Source organism: Pseudorca crassidens, chromosome 6 (genome assembly GCF_039906515.1).
Source record: "Pseudorca crassidens isolate mPseCra1 chromosome 6, mPseCra1.hap1, whole genome shotgun sequence".
Classification (NCBI taxonomy): domain Eukaryota; kingdom Metazoa; phylum Chordata; class Mammalia; order Artiodactyla; family Delphinidae; genus Pseudorca; species Pseudorca crassidens.
Window position 1 is genome coordinate 4517070 of NC_090301.1, and position 22227 is coordinate 4539296.

Consider the following 22227-nt stretch of genomic DNA (forward strand, 5'->3'; position numbering starts at 1 on the left):
GGGGCGCATAATCTTGGCAGAGCTATAATAATCTGTTGCAACCAAAGGTTAACCTGAGAAGTCTCTCTGTCGACCTCATTCTGGAAGCTGGTAGCCTGCATCCAACGTAAATTTTTATTGTATAAACAATTCAGGAACCTGGATTGTAACCACGTAGCATGTGTCACCGTGCTCGTCATCATCAGAAGATGCTCTGTGCCGCCCTGGCAGTGCCCAGGGCAGAGCTGGCGTGTCCTGGTGCAGGTGGGAGGCCCCAAGTCCTACGAGGATTGTCTGCTGACTTGAGGCCTCCTGTTTCTCTCGCTCCTTTTCTTTGAGTAACTTTTTTAAGAGGCTGTTATTTTTTATCAATTGTCTGTTCTTTATTCTCTTTTCAATGCTCTGTGGGGTAGAATGGAAACGTTAGAAGCTGATTTCACCTTGCTTTCTCAAATATTTTTTATTTCTCCTTATTTTTTAAGTGTGCTCGTATGTTCCCATTCTCTACAATTAGTTCCTCCTCCTGTGTTCATTTGCTAGGACTGCTCTAACAAGTACCACAGTAGGGCAGCTTAAACAGCAGAAAATTACTGTCTCCCAGTTCTGGAGGCCGGAAGTCCAACGCCACGGTGTCAGCAGTGTTGGTTGCTTCCTCCTGGAGGCTCTGAGAAGGAATCTGTTGGCTGTAGCCTAAGAGCCCCTTCAAGCCCCCACCTCTGTCCTGCTCCCTGGACTTGTCAGTCCTCCCCTGCCAGGATGCTGAGCTGCCCTGGGGCTCACGTGGCCTAAACTGACCTCTTCCCCTCATCCCTCGTCTTGTCCCCTGGTGGTTTGCTGGCAGTCTTTGGCGATCCTTGGCTTCTGCTGTATCACCCCATCTCTGCCTTCAGACCTGACGTGACCTCCTCCCTGTGTGTGTGTCTGTGTCCGAACTTCCCCTTTTTATAAAGGACACCAGTGATATTGGATCAGGACCCACGCTAATAACCTCAGCTTCATTAACTACATCTGCAGTGATCCTATTTCCAAATGAGGTCACATTCTGAGATACTGGAGGTTAGGCTTTGACATACGGATTTTTAAGGGGACGCAGTCCTACCCATAACACAGTCCTGTTTCTTTTCCCGCTGTTGTCCTAGGTTTCCTTGCCCTTTTTCATGCTTTCTATCTCTAACACCTCTTCATCTGTTTCCTTCTTCCCTCGCTCGTGGAAGACCTGGTGTCTGTGCAGGGAACCCTGAAGTCTCTAAATTCTGAATGAGTCCATGGGAGGGGCTTATGGCTTCCGTGCTGGGCAATAGCAACACGTAGTAACACACTTTCAGAATGAGTCTCCTCACTTGGCAAAGGGTCGTTCCTTCTATCAGAACCAACAGCCAACAGTTCAACTTCCTTTGTCCAAGTCTAGAAAATATGGCACATCTGGGTATTAACTTGGATTTACTTAAGCAGGAAAATGGGGTCACTTTTATGCCCCCCAATGTCATGTTTACAGCAATAAGTGCTGGATTTAACGGTGGCTGCAGAACCCCTTCCTGCTCTAGTGAAGGCGAAATGAACCGCTCTTCTATTTATTACCCGCTCATTAAAAAGCGCGCAGATCGGAAGCCATAATACATGCTTTCATTATCACTCATTCCCCTCACCAAGACCATTGCCCTTGCCAAGGACTTTCTTTCATGCGGAGGCTTTGAAAGGCTGTGGCCCACAACAAAACAGCAATCATGATCTGGATTTTAACTCTCATTTTCTTAGCATTTGAAAATGCTCTAAAGCCGTTGATATTTTCAGGATTTCATAGACGCCCACATGTATTTCTTCAGTGTTTTCTTACACGCATAAAGGCATTTGTTTTACATATATAACATTGAAAGCTCTGCAGATCCATACATGTTATGAAAAGAAAACGTCAGGAGAAAACAACATCAAGAGATTGTGATTCGTTTATCGAATATTTTTCCTTCAGATTCAGGTACAAATCAAGAGAGAATCGTATGAGCATGTGAAAGTCCATCCTCATGACAAGTGAAGGCAGCAAAACTAATTTGCGTGTGACCTTATCTAAATTAGTTAGAAAATAACACTTCAGATTTATGACCAGTTACAGTGAAGCTCTTGGATGCCTTCTAATTAAACCTGTAAAGATTTATTTCGATATTATTCCTTCGGTAATCCTTTAAAAACGATAAAAATGTTAATGACTATCACCCTCAAAAGGAGACGTTTCTGTTTGTCCTAAATTAGACTCAGATCCTACCTTTCAACTGATTGCATTTCAGGATCAGATTTACACGGCTTCAATACAAATTTCACATCCATCTTAAGTAAGTTATTTTTAAAGTTTGTGCAAATGTTAGACATAATCTCTTGGAATAGAAATTAAACCAAACATACGTTGTATGTTCTTCATGTTAGAACTTTGCTCTTCACATATTCAACATTCAGAGGTGATTTTTTAAAATAGTGGGAGGTTAGTATCATACTCAACATAATTCTCAGCTATTGTAGCGAGTATAGAAATGTTTTTGTGGCTGGACAGTTTCTCTTCAAGCCTTTATCTGAGAAGTTCTTTATAATGACTCTGCGTAATATAATTATATTTGCTCAGAAATGTTAAATTTGTATCCTGTGTTAATTTTGCAAGTGTCCAAATTATGCAACTCAGAGTAGCGTAGTTTCCCATTCATTTGTCCTCTATTTTTTTTCTCCCCAGGTGACTACAGCTACCTGGGGAGTACTCTTCGCCAGATGTCCACAGAACCCATGCCTTCCCTCCTGGATGTCCGACAGCTCATCACCCTGTATGGGATCCTGCCGCTAGGTAAGGACTCCACTTGCCCTGCTGTGCCTTTGCTAGTAGCAGGCGTGTCTGCTCGTGTGTTCCAGGTCGTCATCAGTGTGCATTGCAGCTTACCTCTTCTACTGAGAATTGTGAGTGAGGGTCGTTCTGCTGGGCTAGAGCATCCTGGGGCACAGAAAGGTACCGCCCAGGAAGCATATCTGTAGCACCTTTGAATGTCTGGTTAGCATTCTGAAGGTCCTGGAAGCTGTCATCTGGAGAGATGATGACCGAGGCAAGCACCCGCGATTCAAAGCGACCAAATTAGACAAAGGCTGAGGTTAGGCTTACCTGTTACACACAGGCTCTGTCACTGGGTCCTTAACAGAGCCGGCCCTTCGGGAGTCAGTGAAAGTGTATTTCTTGGATCTAAAGAATCAAGGCTCTGCCAGTTTCCACGGAGATTCAATCATGGTTGTTCAGACAGACGGACCAGAGTCTGCAGAAAAGTCGGGGCTCTCCGTAACAGATACCCACTCCTCTCGTTCACTTTTATTTATGTTTTCATGACTGCGTGACCTGGGGCAGGGGCAGGAACTCCAGCCAGGCCGTGCTCTGATGACCGTTCTGAACTAGAAGTCGCATTTTGTTTATTTAATTTGCTTCAAAGTAAGATGGGAATCGTTTGGACACTTCTCACCTTATTCCACTTTGACTTAAAGAAGAACTTAAACCTATTGGCCAGAAATAGTTCATTCTTCTTTCAACTTCATGTCAGAAGCAGTCAGTAGAATAGGGGTCAACATAAATAAGATACATATATAACACAGTATATAATACTTGGGGATCAACATAATTTGGGGTCAACAGAATCAATATACAATATTTAATGGGGTCTGCGTAAATAAAATAAACAGATGAGCCCTCAAACCTCATCGCAGAGTGATGGAAGGCAGTGGAGCCAAGGACATCAAGGGGTGTCAAGATTTTAAGGGAACTCCTCCCAAGTGAGCGCGTGGTGTGTTTGCATCCTCCACTGGCAGATACAAGGCGATGGGTGTCGTCTCCAAGCTGACCTGAGGGTTCTGGAAGAAGCGGGCCTGGGAGGCGTCCCACTGGACCCTCCGTTTGTCAATGAGAAACCTGAAGTCTCCCTGGTGGCTGACCCGCCCCACCAGGCCCCAGAATCAGCGGGGCTTTTTTTCTCGTGACGGGTTCATGAGTTTGCACTGTACAAACAAGTCAGACAGAGAAGTTCGCTCACACGGCAGCCTGCCAGGGCTTCGTCTAAATTTCATACGTCTAAACTAGTATCCGGGCACAAAAGGGAATGCGTTTGTTGGTCTGATTATTCAGGTCACCCCTGCCAGGACTAGGCAAGGCGGCCACTTGGAAGAGGGCACTGAGGACACACCGCAAGGCCACTTCCCACCCTGCCAGGCAACAAAGCTCGCACCGGCCCCCAGGGTTCCAGGAGCCTCGGCCAGGGCTCCCAGGACGAGCTGTGAACTTTCAAAGCCGCAAGGGCAGTGAGGGAATGCCCAGGAAGCATCTGGTCAGCATTCACCCGCTCACTGCCCCCCGCCCCGGAATGTCACTGTCCCTGCAGCGTGGAGGGAGAGAGGGAAGCGCGGGGGGAGGGCGCTCACGGAGCAGAAGCTGCGTTTTATGTGCGGTTTCATTTCCCAGCGGAGGGGGACGTTGAACAGCTCTCACAGATGAGTAAGCCTTTCCAAGATGCTGAGGAACTTTCTCCAAGTCCGAGGTTGGAAGGGGCAGAGCTGGGCTTAGGACACGGAACACTGGCTTCCTCGTGACTCTTTAATCCTCCAAAAGTTGAAAAGGGTGAACGCACAAAAGCCTGGAAATTTCCTCTGTCTCTTAGCAATTCTAGGCAATTTGTACAACTGCCCTTGAAAGGCGAGATGAGCAGCTAGAGCCATGGACGCCGTGGCAGGTCTGTCCCCAGCAACTCCCCGGCCCCTCCCTGCCCTGCCGTCTGATGAGCTGTCCAGAGGCCAGCGAGGCGCCGGTGCAGAAGCCTTTCTGGACCTCCCTCTCCACCTCTGCACGGCGCTGGTGACCACCCCCTTCCTTCTGGAAAGTCACATCCCTGGGGTAGATGACGTGTCCAGGTCTCCCCCGCCTGTGCCCCTCCCCCAGCGCTGTCCTCCCTCCCTCCACCCCTTCCGGAACTCTCCTGGCCCCCTGGCTTCGGCCACCACTCTAACCCCCATCATCTTCCAGGGACCCTGCCAGCTGGCGTCACTCTCCGCCCCACCCCCTTGCTGACCCCAGCTACCTCGCCAACCAGAATCATCCGCCCCCCCAGGACCTGCCTGACCTTCCGCTGCAGGCTGTGGTCACTGCGCCCCACCCCCTTGCTGACCCCAGCTACCTCGCCAACCAGAATCGTCTGCCCCCCAGGACCTGCCTGACCTTCCGCTGCAGGCTGTGGTCACTGCTCCGTCCCACCCTCTCTGACCCCAGCTACCTCGCCAACCAGAATCGTCCACCCCCCCCAGGACCTGCCTGACCTTCCACTACAGGCTGTGGTCACTGTGCCCCCTACTTGCATCCTTCTCAGACGCCCCCTTCCACCCTGCCCACTCTTCACCGGCCAGCCCAGACACAGCCCCTCTCTCTGAAGTCCGGCCTGACTCACCCCCATGCACCCACCTCATCCCCCAAATGGGAAGTCCTTTCTTCCCTGAATCTCTGTCTCCCTCACGGATCTTAGCACGGATCTTTTCCTCCCCTTCTAGTTACTTCTCAAGTTTAGCTCCCCCCGGCCATGAACTCTTTACAGCAAATCCTGGCTCTTCCGCATGAGTGGCCCCCAGCCGAGGCCACAGACTGAGCCCTCAGTTATCCAGGTGTTGAGCGGGAGACGGGAAGAATGGCATCTCTCTGCTGCCGTGGAAAACGAGGTCTGCTTCACCGTAACACATTGCCGTTTCCCACGCTAACCACAATGGAAGCGTGCCCGTTTAGCTTCATTTTAAAGAGAACTTGCTCCAAACTACCTTCCAAGTTTTTGCAGAGTGTAGTAGGTAACTATAAAAATTTGTTTCTAATGATGAGATAAATTCCCTAAGTCTTGTCAATCACACAAGAAAAATGAAAGAGAAGCACCATAATAATTAGAATGTTGATATGTTTACAGCTGATCCAGAAGAGCCCAGCAGTTGACCAAAAGCAAAGTAGTGTGATAGCCGATGTTCCAATCACAGACTTCTGCAGGATTTCATTCTGTTCACTCTCTAATTACTTAGCGCCGACGTCTGCTCTGCTCGTGTTCAGGATGGTGGAAGAAATCAAGCCCGAGTTCCAATCTGGGCTCGAAGGAGATGGGCGATGAGGTTGAGAGCACAGGGCAGGGACCTCTGCGTGACCTAATAATTCACGTCCTTTATGATCAAGGGTCAGGTCGACTCTGCCCCTACCGACAGACTAGAAACCAGGACAGACGAAACCAACAGGGACCTACTGCATAGCACAGGGAACTCTGCTCAATATTCTATAATAACGCGTACGAGAAAAGGACTTGGAAAAGAATAGGTACATGTATATGTGTAACTGAATCACTCTGTTGTATACCTGAAACCAACACATGGTTAATCAACTATACTCCAACATAAAATAAAAATTTTTTTAAAAAGCCAGGCTGCTGCTGCCTGGATCTTGTTTTTTCCCCCTTTCCCCCTGCATCTTCCTGTCCATCGCACATTCGTCTTCCTGAACCTTCAAAGGCTGTAGTGCTGCTGAGAAGCAGAGAAACCCCCAGCCCCTTCCCCCAAAGTGCCAGAGGTTAGTTACCGCAGGAATGTCCTCTAAAATTATGAGTGTGGGGGGAATGCTGGGGTGAGGGGTGAGAGAGAAGCAATGTACTGAACACCCAAGGAGACCTGACAGCTCCACCTTGACATACAAATCAAAGGTGTCACGGAGCTGGCTGAGACAGGAGGCGTGCCCCTGGTGAGAAATGCCTTCCACGCACCCATCACTGTTGCCGAGGCTGGTGTCGCGCCATGGAGTCGCGGCCTTGAGGAGTCCCCGTCTAAGAGCCACTTGTTTCCTTGGCGAGACCTTAGAGCCTCTGCCTCTGCATTTTTTAGGTTCTGAAGCAGTGCATGAGAAAGCTCCTTTGGTGAAATCCCTGCTCTTGGCCGGCCCATCTGGGGTGGGGAAGAAGTTGCTGGTCCATGCCATCTGTACCGAAACGGGAGCCAACCTCTTCGACCTGTCCGCAGCCAACATTGCCGGCAAATACCCGGGCAAAAGTGGCCTCCAGATGATGCTGCATATGGTCCTCAAGGTATTTATCACATTTCTTGACCTCCAGTTCTCCTCCTCCTTTCAAATTGCATTTTCAAATGCTGCCGTTAATTTCCTTAAGCCAACTAGCACAGACCCTCACAGATCATTTCCTTAGGCAGACATGCACATCCCTCTTAAACTTCCCCATTGCATCCTCCTGTAAATTACTTTATTATTGCATCTGGCTGAGCGTCCAACAACCAGACACAGCTCCTTTCTTTGCGTAAACGCCCTCCTGTGCCATTCAGATCAGCCTCCTCCTGCCACAGGAATCCTTCCTGCAGTGCTCACAGGTCTCGTTAAAAATCAAATCCTTTTTCAGCCCACCTCCCTCCAATAATGGCATCAGATGTTTGCATTTGGGGGTGTTTTTTCTCACGTGGCATACATTGAGGTCAGCTTCTCACACAGGAGATAAAGGAGGAACCCACAGGAAGCTAAGCTGACCGCAGTAGTGTAGATATTCAATTACAACCCAGTGCCAGAGGATGCCATGTCCTCGAAGGTGCATACACAACCCAGCACTGTGATCTTAGATAAGCTCTTCCCCTCCCTGGGTCTCTGTTTTATCGTCACTGAAATGAAGGAGTCAAACCAAATGATACTGTCAGTCCTAGAAGCAATGCTTCTCTGATACAGTTTAGATATAGATGATGATGAAGATACATCAATGGGTGGATGGATGGATGATAGATAACAGATAGCTGGATAGATAGATAGAGACACAATATACATACGTACGCTTGAGGATTACCAAGCTTTAGAACATTCTGGTACTCTGTATTTGATATTAAAACTTCACAGGATTTCATTTTCATTTGTTTGAGTCCCTCAAGGTTGTCCTTAGGCTGTTCAGTTCATTTTCAGTTGCTAGCACGTCCGATAAGCCAGCTTTTACTATATCAAAATGCACGCGGAGCAAGGACTGTCCGGTACTTGGGGATAGATGTTAGCTCTGCCTCTGCTTTCAGGGCAGATGGTTACACACGAGCAGCCGCTCATAGAAATGGTTCCTTTTCCGTCTCCTCCTAACAGCCCCAGGGAGGAAGTGATGGCAGCAGGGTTTCCTCTCCCAGCCACATGGACCCCACGCTGCACAAGTTAGGACATGCCCCCCCTCTACTTTCGTCCCTTGCTTGTCCTGAAGGAATCCATGGAGAGAGAAGTTTGGGGAGCTGGGAGGCGAGAAGAAGAAGGAGGGTGGGGAATAAAGAGCGAGCATTAAGCTATTTAATAGAGCGCCCCATACACGCTAAATGCTCCATGTCTTGTGTCATTGGATTTGATCTTCACAGCAGCCCAGTGGAGAGTTCATTCTCATCCCCATTTTACAGATAAAGAAACTGGGGCTCTGAAAGGTTAAGTAACTTGCCCAAGGCCACCGAGATCAAGTGGCTGAGCAGAGTTCAAACCTAGACCCTTCTCCTCCTGACCCTCCTGCACTATTTTTATTAAGGTAAAAGTTATATACAGTGACATGCACAGATCTGAAATATGGATATTGTGAACTTTGAAGAAACGGATACAAATGTGTCACCACCATTTTCATGTGCTTTTCGGTCCTCGTATAACTTCTTTTCTGAAATGTCTGTTCCAGTCATTTGCCTGCTTTTCCCTGGACCTGCTGCTCTTGAGATTTGGAAGAGCTCTTTATGTATTCTGGATCCAAGTTCTTTGTGGGACACACATATGGCAAATGTTTCCTCTCATTCTCTGACTTGCTTTTTCGTTTTCTATTTTTTTTGTTGTTGTTTACTTGTCCTATCAATTACTGAGAGGGGGTATTAAAACCTCCAGCTATGATTGTGGAATTCTTTATTTCTCCTTTTAGTCCTGTTGGGTTTTGCCTCACATATGCTGAAGCTCTGGTATGCATAAGATGTATCCACACTTAGGATGTTACGTCTTCCTGATGGGTTATTTTATCATTATGAAATGTCCCTTTTTGTCTCTAATGATACTCCTTATCTTGAAGTCTACCCAGTCTGATATTAATGGTGCCACATCAGCTTTCTTTATACTCTTTTATTTTCAATGTCTTTAGAGTTAAAATGCCTTTTTGTGGATAGCACATACTTGAGTCTTGCTTTCTTATCCAATCTGACAATATCTACCACTGAATTGGAGCATTTGCTCCCTTTACAATTATTCCCATGGTTGAGTTAGGTCTCCCGTTTTGCTGTGTGTTCTCCATTTGTCCCACTTATTTATTTCTCCTTCTTTGGGGTAAAGTCAGTACTTTTTATTATTTTATTTGAATTCCTCAATTGTCTTTTTAGCAATGACTCTTATTTTTCAGTGACTGCTCTACAAATTACAATAGTCTTTTTTTTTTTTTTTTTTTTTTTCCGGCACGCGGGCCTCTCACTGTTGTGGCCTCTCCCGTTGCGGAGCACAGGCTCCGGACGCGCAGGCTCAGCGGCCATGGCTCACGGGCCCAGCCACTCTGCGGCATGTGGGATCTTCCCGGACCGGGGCACGAACTCGTATCCCCTGCATCGGCAGGCGGACTCTCAACCACTGCGCCACCAGGGAAGCCCCAATAGTCATTTTTAACGTAACACAGCATTAATATTGTACTATTTTCCTTAAAATGTGAGAATCTTACAACACAATCCATTTATTATCCCTTGTCCTTTATGATTTTATCATACGTTTTACATCTAGAAATGTTGTCAACAATACAATAGAGTGTTATTATTTTTGCATTAATAGTCATTTGTCTTTTAAAGAAATTCAGCAGAAACATTTAATATTTTATACTTACCCACACAGTTACCATTTTCAGTGCTTTCCATTCCTTTCTGCCAATCCAGGTTTCCATTTGGTGTCACTTCCCTTTCAGCTGCAGAACTTCTTTTACATTTTCTTTCAGTGCAGGTCTGCTGGCAAAACATTTTCTCAGCTTTCATTTTATTTTTAAATGTTTTTACATTGCCTCCATTTTTGAAGGATATTTTTGATGGATACAGAATTCTGGGTTGACACATTTTTCTTTCAGCACTTTAAAGATGTTATTACATTGTCTCTGTAACTCCATTATTTCTGATGAAAAGTTGTCAAAAATTCAAATTATTGATCTCCTGTGTGTAATGTGTCAATATTCTCTGAATGGTTATAAGATTTTCTCTCTATCTTTGTTTTCATTCATTTGGCTATAATGTGTCTAGATATTTTTGTTTGTTCTTTGTACTTTAACTACGTGTGGCTCACTGTGCTCATTGAAACTGTAAATATATGTTTTAAGCCAAATTTGGGAAATTTGAGCCATTATTTCCTCAAATATTTTTTCTGCCCCACTTTCTCGCCTCTCCTTCTGAGATATATATATATATATATATATATATATATATATATATATATATATATATATATATATATTGACTGCTTCATATTGTTCCACAAGTCACTGAGGTTCTGTCTCTCTAGTTTCCACATTGGATAATTTCTATTAATCTACATTCAAGTTTACCTACCCTTTCTTCTACTATCTCCAATCTGCTATTAAACCTATCTCGTGGATTATTTTTTTGTGTTTCTGATACTTTGCTTTGCAGTTCTAGGATTTAAATTTGCTTATTCTTATAGATCTCTATTTCTCTGTTGTAATTCTCCATCTGTTCATTCAATGTAGCTATCTTTTCTTTTAAGTCCTTGAACTCAGTGGTTGCCTTAGAGTCCTTATCTGCTAATTCCAATACTGTGTCATCTTGCGGTTTGTTTCTATTTGTTTTTTCTTGTCTATGTGTCACATGTTTCTGTTTCTTCATATGATTGATCATTTTTTATTGTACGTTAGACATTGTGGACGATATTGTGCTGACTCTGAAGCATGCTAGGCTTGGTTCTATCAGGCAGTTAAGTTGCTGGCTGATCAGCTTGAACTTGCAGAGGTTTTGTTTTCTGTTTTGTTAGTGTGGGTGTATTTTGAGTTCGCCCTTAGTCCTGGAACCTTGTCTTTACTTTGAGGTCTAAAAGGACAGCTTGACGTGTTTACCAAGCTCTTTTAACTTGGCAGAAGCTAAGGTATGTGCTCAATTAGTTTAGTTTTCCAGCTGTTGCTTTCCACTGAGCTTGTTGGAATCTTCCCCCATGCATGCACACTTGCAGGGTTACCCAAGAATTTGAAGATGAGCTGGAATTTGAAGCCCAGCAACCTGACTTGTGACCTCTGTGTACTTAACCACCAAGCTCAAAGCACTAAGTTCTTCAGAGGTAAAGTAAGAGAAACCCATCCTCTTGCCCAAAAGAACACCTAAATGCACTCATTCTAAATGCTGAATTTTGTTGACATTGTCAGGTAACCAACAGAAGCACATGAGTATTAAAATATTGGCATTTCGTGAGCATCTATATATCACAGACCTTACACTTCTCTCTGTTTTAACTCATTCACTCCTCACAACAACCTTATGAGGTGGGCAATATTGTTATTCCCATTTTGCTGATAAGAAAACTGAGGTACAGAGCATTTACGTGATTCTCCTGGGTTGCAGTGCCGTGATGTGAGCCTGGTCAGTCTAGATGCAGAGGCTCCAGGTCTAACAGCTGCATTATTCAGCCTCTGAATTAAGCCGCTCGTCTCCAGCCACCAAATGGCTCAATTGCTCAGACTCCAGGACAGAGCCAAGGACATGATCATGATGTTCTCACTCTCAAGAAATTATTTGCTCGTGCCACTGAGAGGTTTGTCTTGATATCAGACGAGCTATCTTTGTATTAATTAGAATCACTGCAGACTGACATTATGTGGACCACAAAATGCTGGATGTCAGATTATCAAAATGTGGAACAGTACATGCATCCGCCTAGACCACTCCACGTCGGAGGACCTGACACACACCTCATTTACTGTGTATATAGCCGATTAATGAAAGACCAAGAGGTCTCTGGAGTGAAAGTCATTCATTTAAAGATCACGTACAGTGAGCCTCTGTGTCCTGGCAGGACTGACGGAGCAGCTATCTGCATTGCAAAGAGGTATTTGCCTTTAATTAACCAAAGGAAAGAGGGATTTTATGGCTGTGCTGGTGAATCAGGGGCGGGAAGCTCCAGTGCGGTCCTGTTATGTGGGCCGGGGCCGCAGCAGCTTGAAGGCAGCAAAATATGGATCTGAGGCGTTTGCTGGAGAAGTTGAAATAACAGAAGGGCCCGATTACTCATCACGTCTTCTTATAAAGAATTCCTCTGACTGAATTAATCTCGGCAGAGCAAAGAATGCAACGCGTAGGAAGCATCGTGATTTCGCTTCTGGCCGGAGGCATCTGCTTTGCCCGCAACACCCTGTGCACGTGAAAACACGCTGGCAAAACGAGTTTCTGATCTGTTTCCCAAGCACAAGTTCAAATCTGTCTTGTTCTCATTATTTTGGGAGGGTTCCTTTATTTTACACACGATAACTCCAATGCATTCCTTGAAGAAATGCCTTTACCGTACCGGTTCACAAATGTTATTTAAAATTCTCTCTTCCAGCAAAGCTATATGTGGAAAGGAATATACATCTATTTAGCTAGGAAATATTAGAAATGCATCTAACAATTAAGAGACGCGGGATAAATGATTAATATTTAATAGGTGTTTTACAGACTAAAGAAGTTATCAAGGCAGGGTGCCAGCCTCCTCAGGTGTTTATGATGGTCAGGCAGAGGATGGAGAAGCGGGGAAGACTCGTTGTCTGGCCAGAAGTTTTATACACACTTTCCCTTTTAATTGCCCCAATCCCTGATAGGCAGGAATTCATGTCTCCATTTTACAGACCAGAAAACTGAGGCTCAGGGTGCTTAATTCAACCAAAAATATAAGAGAACTAAGGGGCTGGCATCTGGATTTAAGCCTAGATCTGACTCCAAAGCCATCACCTGGCCCCCAGCTGGCCTCTGAGAGAGTGAAGGCTGTGTCGTGCCCGGCCCTGTGGAAGCTGGGCCGAGCGCAAGGCCATTCCTGGGCCAGAGTGTCAGCGTACCCTTTTCAGCGTGAGACATTTCAGCGTGAGAAGGTGAAGAAACTGGAGGCTGTAGCGTCCCGTTGGCAGCTCCCGCGGCACCCCACGCCCTCCTGATTTCCCCCTTCCTTGACCCTCCAGACCGCCCATGAGCAGGCGGAGGGGAGGCCAGCAGCACCGGAGAGCAGGACAGAGCAGAGCTTCCTAATCCTGAGCTCTGGGTCCTGGGAGAGATGGTCCCTCCCTCCCCGGGGTCCTGGCTTCCTCCCTTTCCTCCTTTGTCAGAGGTCCGGCCACTGAGGGCTGGACTCAGAGGGAGACCTAAGAGAGCAGGGCTAACGAGGCCGCCCAGCCGGTGTCTGGGCCACGTGGCCCGTAGTGGCCGGCGAATCTGGACAAAAGAGCTGAGATGCTGCTCGTGCCTCAGCGCCACCCACCAGGGCTCCGTGCTGGGCTCCCAGCCAACGGCCGATGGCAGCTGGCCAAGGGATTTTGCCCAGATGTGCTGGTGTAAACAGCTGGCCCAGGAATCAGCAGATAGGGAGCCCAGCCAGTTACATCTCTGTAGCTCGTGGAGACTTATACTCCTGGTTAATAACCCAGACAAAGACATCGTGGCTGTTCGAGGATGATCTTCAAAAAACAACACACAGATGTACAATAAATGTAATAAATATGTTAGTCACCCTTTTCAAGGTGAAATTCAGTAAGGGTAAAGCAAAGACCTACACCTGGCCCCCCAAAACAGAGCTGCTCGAATGATAGAGGGGGTAAGAGAGGGGGGGGAGGAGAGGGAAACAGAGAAACAGAATTTAGCCCCTTTCGTGCAGCATCAGGTGTGGCAATACAGGAACTGGGGGCTGCTGCCCATGAGCCCTCAGTGGGCTGCTGTCAGAGAGTTGGGTCCCCTCCCGCTGGGTCGTGTAGACAGTTTCAGGTTGAAGAAGGGAACGCACGTAGGCAGCAAAACCTTTTTTTTTACTACAGACTTTCCATTTTACAGCGGTTTTAGGTTCATAGCAAAACTGAGCCGCAGTCAGGCGTCCACACGTCCCCACAGAGGATGGGCGGCTGGGCTGGGGGGAAGGGCGGGTCCCAACCCCGGATGATCCGGGCGCCATCTGCAGTGAGGTGTGTGGAAACGCGCTGTGGGCTGTAAGGCACGTAAGCGTCGCTGCATCTGCTCTTGTTCTGTGGTGGGTAATGGGAACGGGGTCGATGTCACAGGCATTAAAGAATTTTTAACCAGCCTGGAAACGCTTAGAGCGGGGAGTGCCCTAAATGTGGCTAAAAGGTGCATGGGGAAGGTGAGCATGGCCTTGCACCCAGGCGTTAACCCCTGTGCTTCCCGAAGTTGGCACGGAGTCAGGGCGGGTGGGCGTGAATCCATTAGTTCTAATGCATTAGCTGAGAGTCGGCTGGGAAGAGGGGGTCCCAGGGGAAAGTCTGGGTGATCTGTAAGCCTGACACCTGTCACCATCCAGGCACCATCCCCTCGAATTCCACCTGATAATCAGCAATGGTATCAGTGGCTTCCTGGCACCAGCGCTGACCTGGTTCCCCCATGTCACCTGTCCCAGTCCATCAGCTGTGCCTCCCTCCTGGTCCTCTCCTCTGCCTCAGTTCACCTTCCTTTCTATACAGCGTCAGCCCAGCCGGGCTCCTGACTCTTTAATCCACCTCTGCTCTTCCTGTGATTGTCATTCGCGGTTTATCCCAGCTCACACGCAGCAAGGACTTGAAGTAACTCCTACAATCACATAAAAGATAATGCAAGGAAATAGAAAGTTTGAAAATATCATTTGTAAATAATGGAAGTAGAGAACAAAATGTCTTCACATATTAAACGGAAACAGAATCCGAGGGACTATAGTTCAGAAAGCTAAGCCCCGCCCCCCGCCCCCAGGAACCGCCCCCGAGCTCCTTCCCAGCATGGCAGCACCTCGCTGACGGCTGCCTGACTGCCCAGCAGCTCCCATTCAGACACGGGAGGCCACACACTCTGCAGGCCGGGACCATGTTTCCCAGACATCCCTGCCTGTCACCACAGATGCTCAGCAAAATCTGTGTGGGTTGGATGGATGGAAGGGCGGACGGACGGATGGAGAGGCGGATGGATGGTCCTTTTCAGTTTGGTAAACTAAGACACAACCACTGAAAAACGGAGCTGGGTTTTCCTGGGGTTCTCTATGGCAAACAAAATAGGACCCTTTCAGAAAGAACTCGCAAAGCTTCCAGGGGTCATTTGGGCAGATCTAATTAGTAATTCAAGCGTGCCAAACACAAACTGGTTTCCATTGTTGGGCCATTATATCCCAACCAAGAGAATCTAATTCCGATGGCGGATGCTTGACAGCATTTCTTTGGAGAACACAAAAGATCAAATCCATAAAACTCACATGGATGGAGAAGTAACTGTTCGCTAGCCCTTCCCAGAACTTGAAAAAGCACGTTTTGGTTGAAACGCATCTTTATGCCGGAATTGATATTCAATAGGACTGCAGAGCCCTCTACTGGCGGCTGAAACAAACTATCCCCTGTAACTTCTGGAAAGTTCCATTACGAATTAATTACATTTAATTGCCTGTGACCTCAAACTATCTGTGGGTAATTTAAATAAAGCCTTTTTGTTGCTAAGTGAAAATTAAAATAGCAAAGGCTACCATTTTTCATTAACAAATTGGCAAAGAGTTTTTTATGGTTAATACTTGTTGAGAAGAGAGTAGAAAAACAGATCCACTTATTTGTGGCTGGAGAGAGTGTGAACAGAGGGCCTCCGGGAGGGCAGGTGGACCACACGGGTGAGGACGTGAAGAGCTGGCAGGCCCTCCGACCGACTAGCTTCATGGACCCAAAAGCGCCCGTCTAAGCGCTGTTTGGTTTAGCAAGAAGGCGGAAAGCCATCCAAATGTTAAAAAAAACAGGGGTTAGATCAATAAATGAGGAGACCCCTTGCTAAAATGATGTTGGAGAAATAAATTTCGTACGAAGTGAAGAAGAATATAAAGCAGTGTGTGAAGAACAGTCTTGTGCTTGCAAGTTTCGATACTGAGAAAGGTCTGTAGAGACAGGAAAGGTCTGATGAGCTGTCCTCAGTGGAGGGGGCAGAGGGTGTTTATGCCTGTCTGAATATGTATTCCGAAATTTTTACTAACCAGCGCTGCTTGTGCATGACAATAAGAAAGGGCTGAATTTCCGGGGCACGTGTTTTCAAAGCTCAGCCTTGCCTGCCTGGTGCCTGCGTGGATGCGCGTTGACTCTCCAGCACCTGCCTGGCCCACAGGCATCCTTCCCCTCCCCGTGGCTGTGAAGCAGGGAAGGCGTCTCCCCCGAAGGTCATCCTCTCCCGCCTTACCTCCCCACCCAATGCCATCTCTAAACTCTGCCAGTGTTTCCTGTCTCTGTCCCATGCACTCCTCAGCTCCCTGTCCCCTGGCTTCTGTCCCCTCCACACCCTGCCAAGGCCACCAGTGACCTCCTGGTTGCCAGACCCTTGGGCCAGCACTGGCTGCCGTCGCCCACCCCTCACTGCCCTCCACCGTCCCTGGGCTGCAGGACGGCTCCCTCTTCCGTGCCCCTTTGTTCTCTCTGGGGCTTCTCTTCCTTCTCTCCTCCATCAACGTCTTCACCCTTGGTCCCCGCTCCGCAGCCCTGGTCTGGCTTCCTCCCCTCTCCCCCTTTCCTTGGGAATCCCCTCCATCCATTCCCATGGCTCTGCTGCCATCTTCAGAGCCCTTTCCAGCCCCCCACCTCCCTCCTGCCCCCCAGACCCATCAGTCCTCCCGCCTGGATGTCCAGCTGCCCTCGGGCTCCCCTGGCCTAACCTGACCTCATCCGTTCATCCCTCATCTAGTCCCCGTTTGGATTCCTGGGCCATCGTCCTCCTATTCTCCAGGCCTCGCAGCGTTGGAGACCCCCTACTTCCTCATCCCTCCCCCAACCATCACCAGGTCTGGCAGATCCTAAATGCCCCTCCTGTCCGTTTCCTGCCCTCCCCGCCACTCCTCTGCTCCAGGTCTCACCTCCTTTTCCTCCAACAGCCTCCGAACCCTCTCCCTGCCTCCAGCCTCACCTCTCACCATGCCATCTGCACACACACACCCATCTCTTTCCCAGTCTCCGGGGAACAGTCGTGCTTCACACCCCACCAGGGGGATTTTTCTCTAACACAACCAGCATCAAAGGTCACGATTCAAGACCCTTACAGACTCTCCACAGCTTCCGGGGTAGAAGCAACTCTGTAGCACGGCCAAGGACTTTGTGGCACCTTCCAGAATGACCCCGAGCAGCCCCATTCGGGCACACCTAGCCCCGCACCTTGGCTCCTGTCCTGAGCATGGCAGGGGCATCCCCTTCTCCAGGCTCTGGGGCCTTCTGGAAACCACTGGAAGGTCTGTCTCCTTTAACCCTCATCTGCAGTCTCCATTTCTACTTACCCTCCTCATCTACTTCTCCCTCCTTCTGTCATCGGTGATCCTTGCTGGCAGCCCATTTTCCTTGTGCCCCCCTCCCAGCTACACATGTGCCCCCCTTCTGCCGGTGGGGACCGCTTGAAGTCAGGGGCCCCAGCGCCTACCCCAGTGCCCGGCACGCCAAAGCCCCTCTATCGATGTCGTGAATGAAAAATGAGAGAATGGCTTTCATTCTACACGTCGGACCCAAAATAATAAAACCAGACTCTCTTCCGCCTGACAGCCTTTCAACTATTTGAAATCAGCTCACTTGCCCCCTTGAGTCTTCTTTTCCCCGAGGAAAAGAGCCTCGGCTCCTTCCATTCTTCCTGGTGGGAGAGGTGTTCGGCCTGGGAGGGCCCAGCCTTCTGTACCCCTCTTCTCTGCCCAGAACTGACCAAGGTCACCAGAGGTCCCCTGACCAGGCACGCCACCGAGGAAGGTCAGGGAAATAGAGATTCATGCTCTGGAGGACAAGACAGTGATGGTCTTAGAGCCCTTCTTCCTGTTAGAGGGAAAGGTGATAGAGGAGGACACGGGCCAAGGGTGAGGAGATGCTCTGGAATAGGCATCTTCTCTCCATGGCAACGTGGGAGCCTGCTGCCTGGATGATGGTGCTGGTCTGGGGGTGTCGGGCCGACCCAGGGCTCGCTCTGGGCTCCACGTTTCTCTGTGCGGGGGGAGGAGGGGGTTTTACTGACTTCCTTCTCTGCCTCGGCACCTTATGTGTCAAGGGGAGTCGGGTGGGGCGCGCTTGCCTCCGCGTGGGGTACATGGGAAGGGAGTAGCAGTGCCGTCCTAGATCTCAAGGCAATTTGCAAATGACCATTCTTTGTATTGTTAACATCAAAGAACTCGCTTGGGAAATGTTTTCTGCTCATTTGATAATGACTGAGCCCTTCCAAACCATGTGGCCACCCAGGTCCTCTGGGAACAGCCCTGGGAACCCCAGAGCAGGTGACCGTCCCGAGGAAGGAATTCCTTCACAGGTGCATGTTAGAAACACAGGAAGTGCGGAATTCCCCCACCACCGCTCAGAGGGAGCGCTCAAGTTCAGGGAGCAATCCATAGCGTTCCCATTCAATGGAATGGTGCGGCCAGATTTTCAGAACAACTTGAAATAAGGTGCGAGAAATAAGACTGCTGCTTTCAAAGTTATCCCAAACTAATAAGATGCCTGTGTTTCAAGTCCATCTATGTAGCTTGCCTTGTTAAAAGCGGAAAGAGAAAAGGAATGCTGGAATACTTGGTACTCACATCTGCAATTTCCATTAAGAACAGCTGGATCTAGAGAAAAGAGGCACACAGATAAGAGCCATGGAAGATCCGGTGTTTGCCAGGTGGACACAGGAGAGGCCGGTCTGCTGCCTCGGTGAGCACCACGAGTTAGCCTGAGACAGGAGACAGCTGTTTATGAGAAAACTGTGTTTCCATTGGTTTCCGTTCTAAAGCTAGGATTTTCAAGAGGGATTGAAAAGAATAAGGTTTTTGCCTTTGTTATTATAACGTATCTTTGTTCAGAGAAGCTGAAAACCTTTTATGTAAAGTATCTCATTTTCTTATTTTCTTTGGGGGCTGGAAGTAGGGAAGCTTTTGACTTAAACCCCAGATAGCTTTTAGTGGCACAGTGGTTCCTTGGAGCTGCCCATCTGACCCTTGAGTGGGCCCCGCTGACTGCAGTGCGCAAGACAGCTGGAAAGAAGTTGGGGGTTAAAGTCAGGAGCTGAGAGAATGGATGCACTGATGTGGTTGAAAGAGATTAGGAGGGGGGACGGATAGACTTGAGGATGGTTAGACGTGGGAGGTGGGGCAAGGGAGGATGCTCGAGCATCTGGCTGGAGGAAGTGAGAGGACCCGAGGACGTGGCCATGCCCCCAGCACAGACCCGGCAGCCATCCATCAGCCTGGCCTCGCAGCCTGCTTCTGCCACTTTCTAGCTGTGTGACCTTGGACAGGTCATGTAGCGTCTTTGAGCCTCGGTTTCTCCATCTGTAAACAGGGATGATAATAACGCTACCTGCTACATAAGGGCTGTAGTGAGCTCAAATGAGTTATCACAGGTGACATCCTCCGAGCAGAGGAAGTGCTGGTCTGTGCCGGCCCTAATCTTGTGTGTGATGCCCTGTACGATGCGTGTGGCCCGGGCCTGTCTCGCTCGCTATTTTCATTGCTCCACGCCAAGCTGCCTCGGGTACTGGGATTGAAACTTGTAATTCTGAATTCTTAAACTCTGTGGCTCAGGGCCTAAAGAATAACGCTGACCAAAGAGTGGTTGTCTGGTACCGTTTCCTCTCTGAACGTCCTGGCATCCCAGCGTGTGTGGGACTGGAATACGGCCAGCCCGGGGGTCGGACTGGCACGGGGAGCAAGCTGAATCCACTTTTGTCTTTGAACATGCATAATCTGCTTCCCTTGGTACGTAGCGCCGGCGGAAACAGACTCAGCCAGTGTTCCCGGCGATTTTTCCATCATTTATTAAATGTCTGCCTTGGTTTAGGAATCATATCTGCTGCCTTAATGATGTTTAAAGAAATATAAAAATAGGAGTACGTAACACTGTATTCGCTGTGGCTGGAGACCACTTTTATCTGTCACCATTTTGCACAAAGCACAAATTGTTGCAAAAATACCCGAACTCTGCTCTCATGGGGGCGCTTTGAAGAGATTGTTAGGTGTGTGGCAATTACTCACGGGCCCACGATAAGTCCCAGCGCTGTCACGAAGCCCCGCTCGCCCTGGAGGGGCTCAGAGCCACCTTCCAGACGAAACCACGGCCGCAAAGGTGCAGCCACACGGGGACGAACAAATGGCATCACGGGGGCCCTGGTGCTAAAACAGCTTTTCTCGAAATGAGCAAACTTGAATCAACCTGGGAGCGGGGCGTAGGCTGTAATTAAAAGTCCTGGCCCAATTCCCTTCGTTTGCAGGAGAAAACTATTGGTTTATTTCAAGCCAAACTGAGTCGAGGCTCGGGGTCCAGGAGCAGAACGCACAGACACCCAGCGCATCCTGACCACAGGTGGAAGAGGGCCGGGCAGCGCCCCCATCCCGCGGTGAAGGAGGCTACAGGCCGTATGCGCAGTGCAGCCCCGCGAGCCCCCCCACCCCACGCCAGCCGTCCCCGAGCCAACACAGCGGGCCGCCGAGTCCTGCTGTTGCCGGGGGTCAAGTGTGCACCCCAGAGGGAAATGCATTTACAACCCACCATTTCTCCTTGCAGGTGGCCCGCCAGCTCCAGCCCTCCGTGGTGTGGATTGGAGACACCGAGAAAACCTTCTACAAAAAAGTCCCCAACGCCGAAAAGAAGGTGAGGGCTTCTCATTTCTTAACGTGGCCCTTTCCCTCCTACAAAGGGGCCCCGTACCAGGGACTACCTCGTTTTTTCAAGACGGTCTTGCTTTTTCAAGGGAGGAAGGAAACGGAGGGGCAGCCGTCTCTCTGCCCTAAGCACTTGACTGCATTTGAAAGGATCCAGTGTCTGATTTTACGAGGCAAAATTTAGAAGAAATGAAAAAAAGTATGGAAAAGGGGGGAGGGGAGCGTTAAACCCAAACCTACCGATTCAGGGGTAAGAAACAATTGAGAGAACTGTACTCAGTTACAGCAAATGGCACACACAGGAGTTATTATTAGGATTTCCTATTGTTCATTATAATAAATAGCAAAAGGCCTGCAATTTATGAACAAAGACCGTCCGTAGAACTGCCAAGCGCCCACATTGGGTGTCCCCGGGGAGTCTTCTGTCAATTGCTTCCTTCCTCCTTTTCTCTCCTTTCAATGGCCCCCCTCCCCCGCACTTCCCCCCGGCAAATCACCAGCAAATTTCCCACAAGTTAAAAAAAATTTGCAGATACACATGATTGTTATTCCACATCAATTTGCACCAAAGCAAATAGTGGTTAACTGTGAATTTCTGATTAAATTCATAAGGATTTTAATCACTTTTGCTCCTTATGTATTATACATCATTTTTAGCAGGTAGAGATGATTTGGATAAAGAATGAAAGCTGAATCTTTTCTTCCCCAAATGAGCCTTGATTGCCCTGTCATTTTAGAAACTCTGAAGAGGACTCATTTATTATTTAATCTGGGAATCTGGTAGGTAGCTCCCTCTGCTGGCGAAGTTGCTACGTTAAAAAAAAAGTCCACATACAGTAAAGCAACTATACTCCAATGAAAATTAATTTTAAAAAAATAACAAAATAGGGCTTCCCTGGTGGTGCAGTGGTTGAGAGTCCGCCTACCGATGCAGGGGACACGGGTTCGTGCCCCGGTCCGGGAAGATCCCACGTGCCGCGGAGCGGCTGGGCCCGTGAGCCATGGCCACTGAGCCTGCGCGTCCGGAGCCTGCGCTCAGCAACGGGAGAGGCCACAACAGTGAGAGGCCCGCGTACCACAAAAAAAAAAAAACAAATAACAAAATAAAATAAATCCTTTAAAAGGCCACATACATGCGAACTTGAAGGCAGCAGTTACCACGGTCAATCTAAGGAGAGATGCAAGGCAGCGTTTAATCCAGGTGTCACACACTTCACGTCACCAGAAGCTTTGTCTCATGAATGGGCGAGGGCTCTCGCACTGGACGTCAGCCTGGAGAATGAGAATTCAGGAGACGTATGTTCCCGGCCTGCTTTGCCCTTCACCTTAGTTGGCTGTGTGTCCCTGAGCAAGTAATTTAACCTCTCTGAGCTTCCACTTCCCTTAAGTATCTAATTAAAGGGCTCCAGAGAGAATAGCCTCTGAGTTCGTGAAGCCCC

The 22227-nt window shown here is 48.5% G+C and overlaps 1 protein-coding gene across 1 annotated transcript in view; it reads left to right on the top strand.

Moving 5' to 3' along the window:
• The window catches only part of IQCA1 (IQ motif containing with AAA domain 1), a 172295-nt gene that overhangs the window by 122535 nt on the left and 27533 nt on the right, over positions 1 to 22227 (top strand). Inside the window, exons 14-16 of the mRNA XM_067740134.1 lie at positions 2693 to 2800; positions 6877 to 7076; positions 20691 to 20777. Coding sequence (XP_067596235.1) covers positions 2693 to 2800; positions 6877 to 7076; positions 20691 to 20777 — 395 coding nt within the window. The remainder of the gene's footprint in view (positions 1 to 2692; positions 2801 to 6876; positions 7077 to 20690; positions 20778 to 22227) is intronic.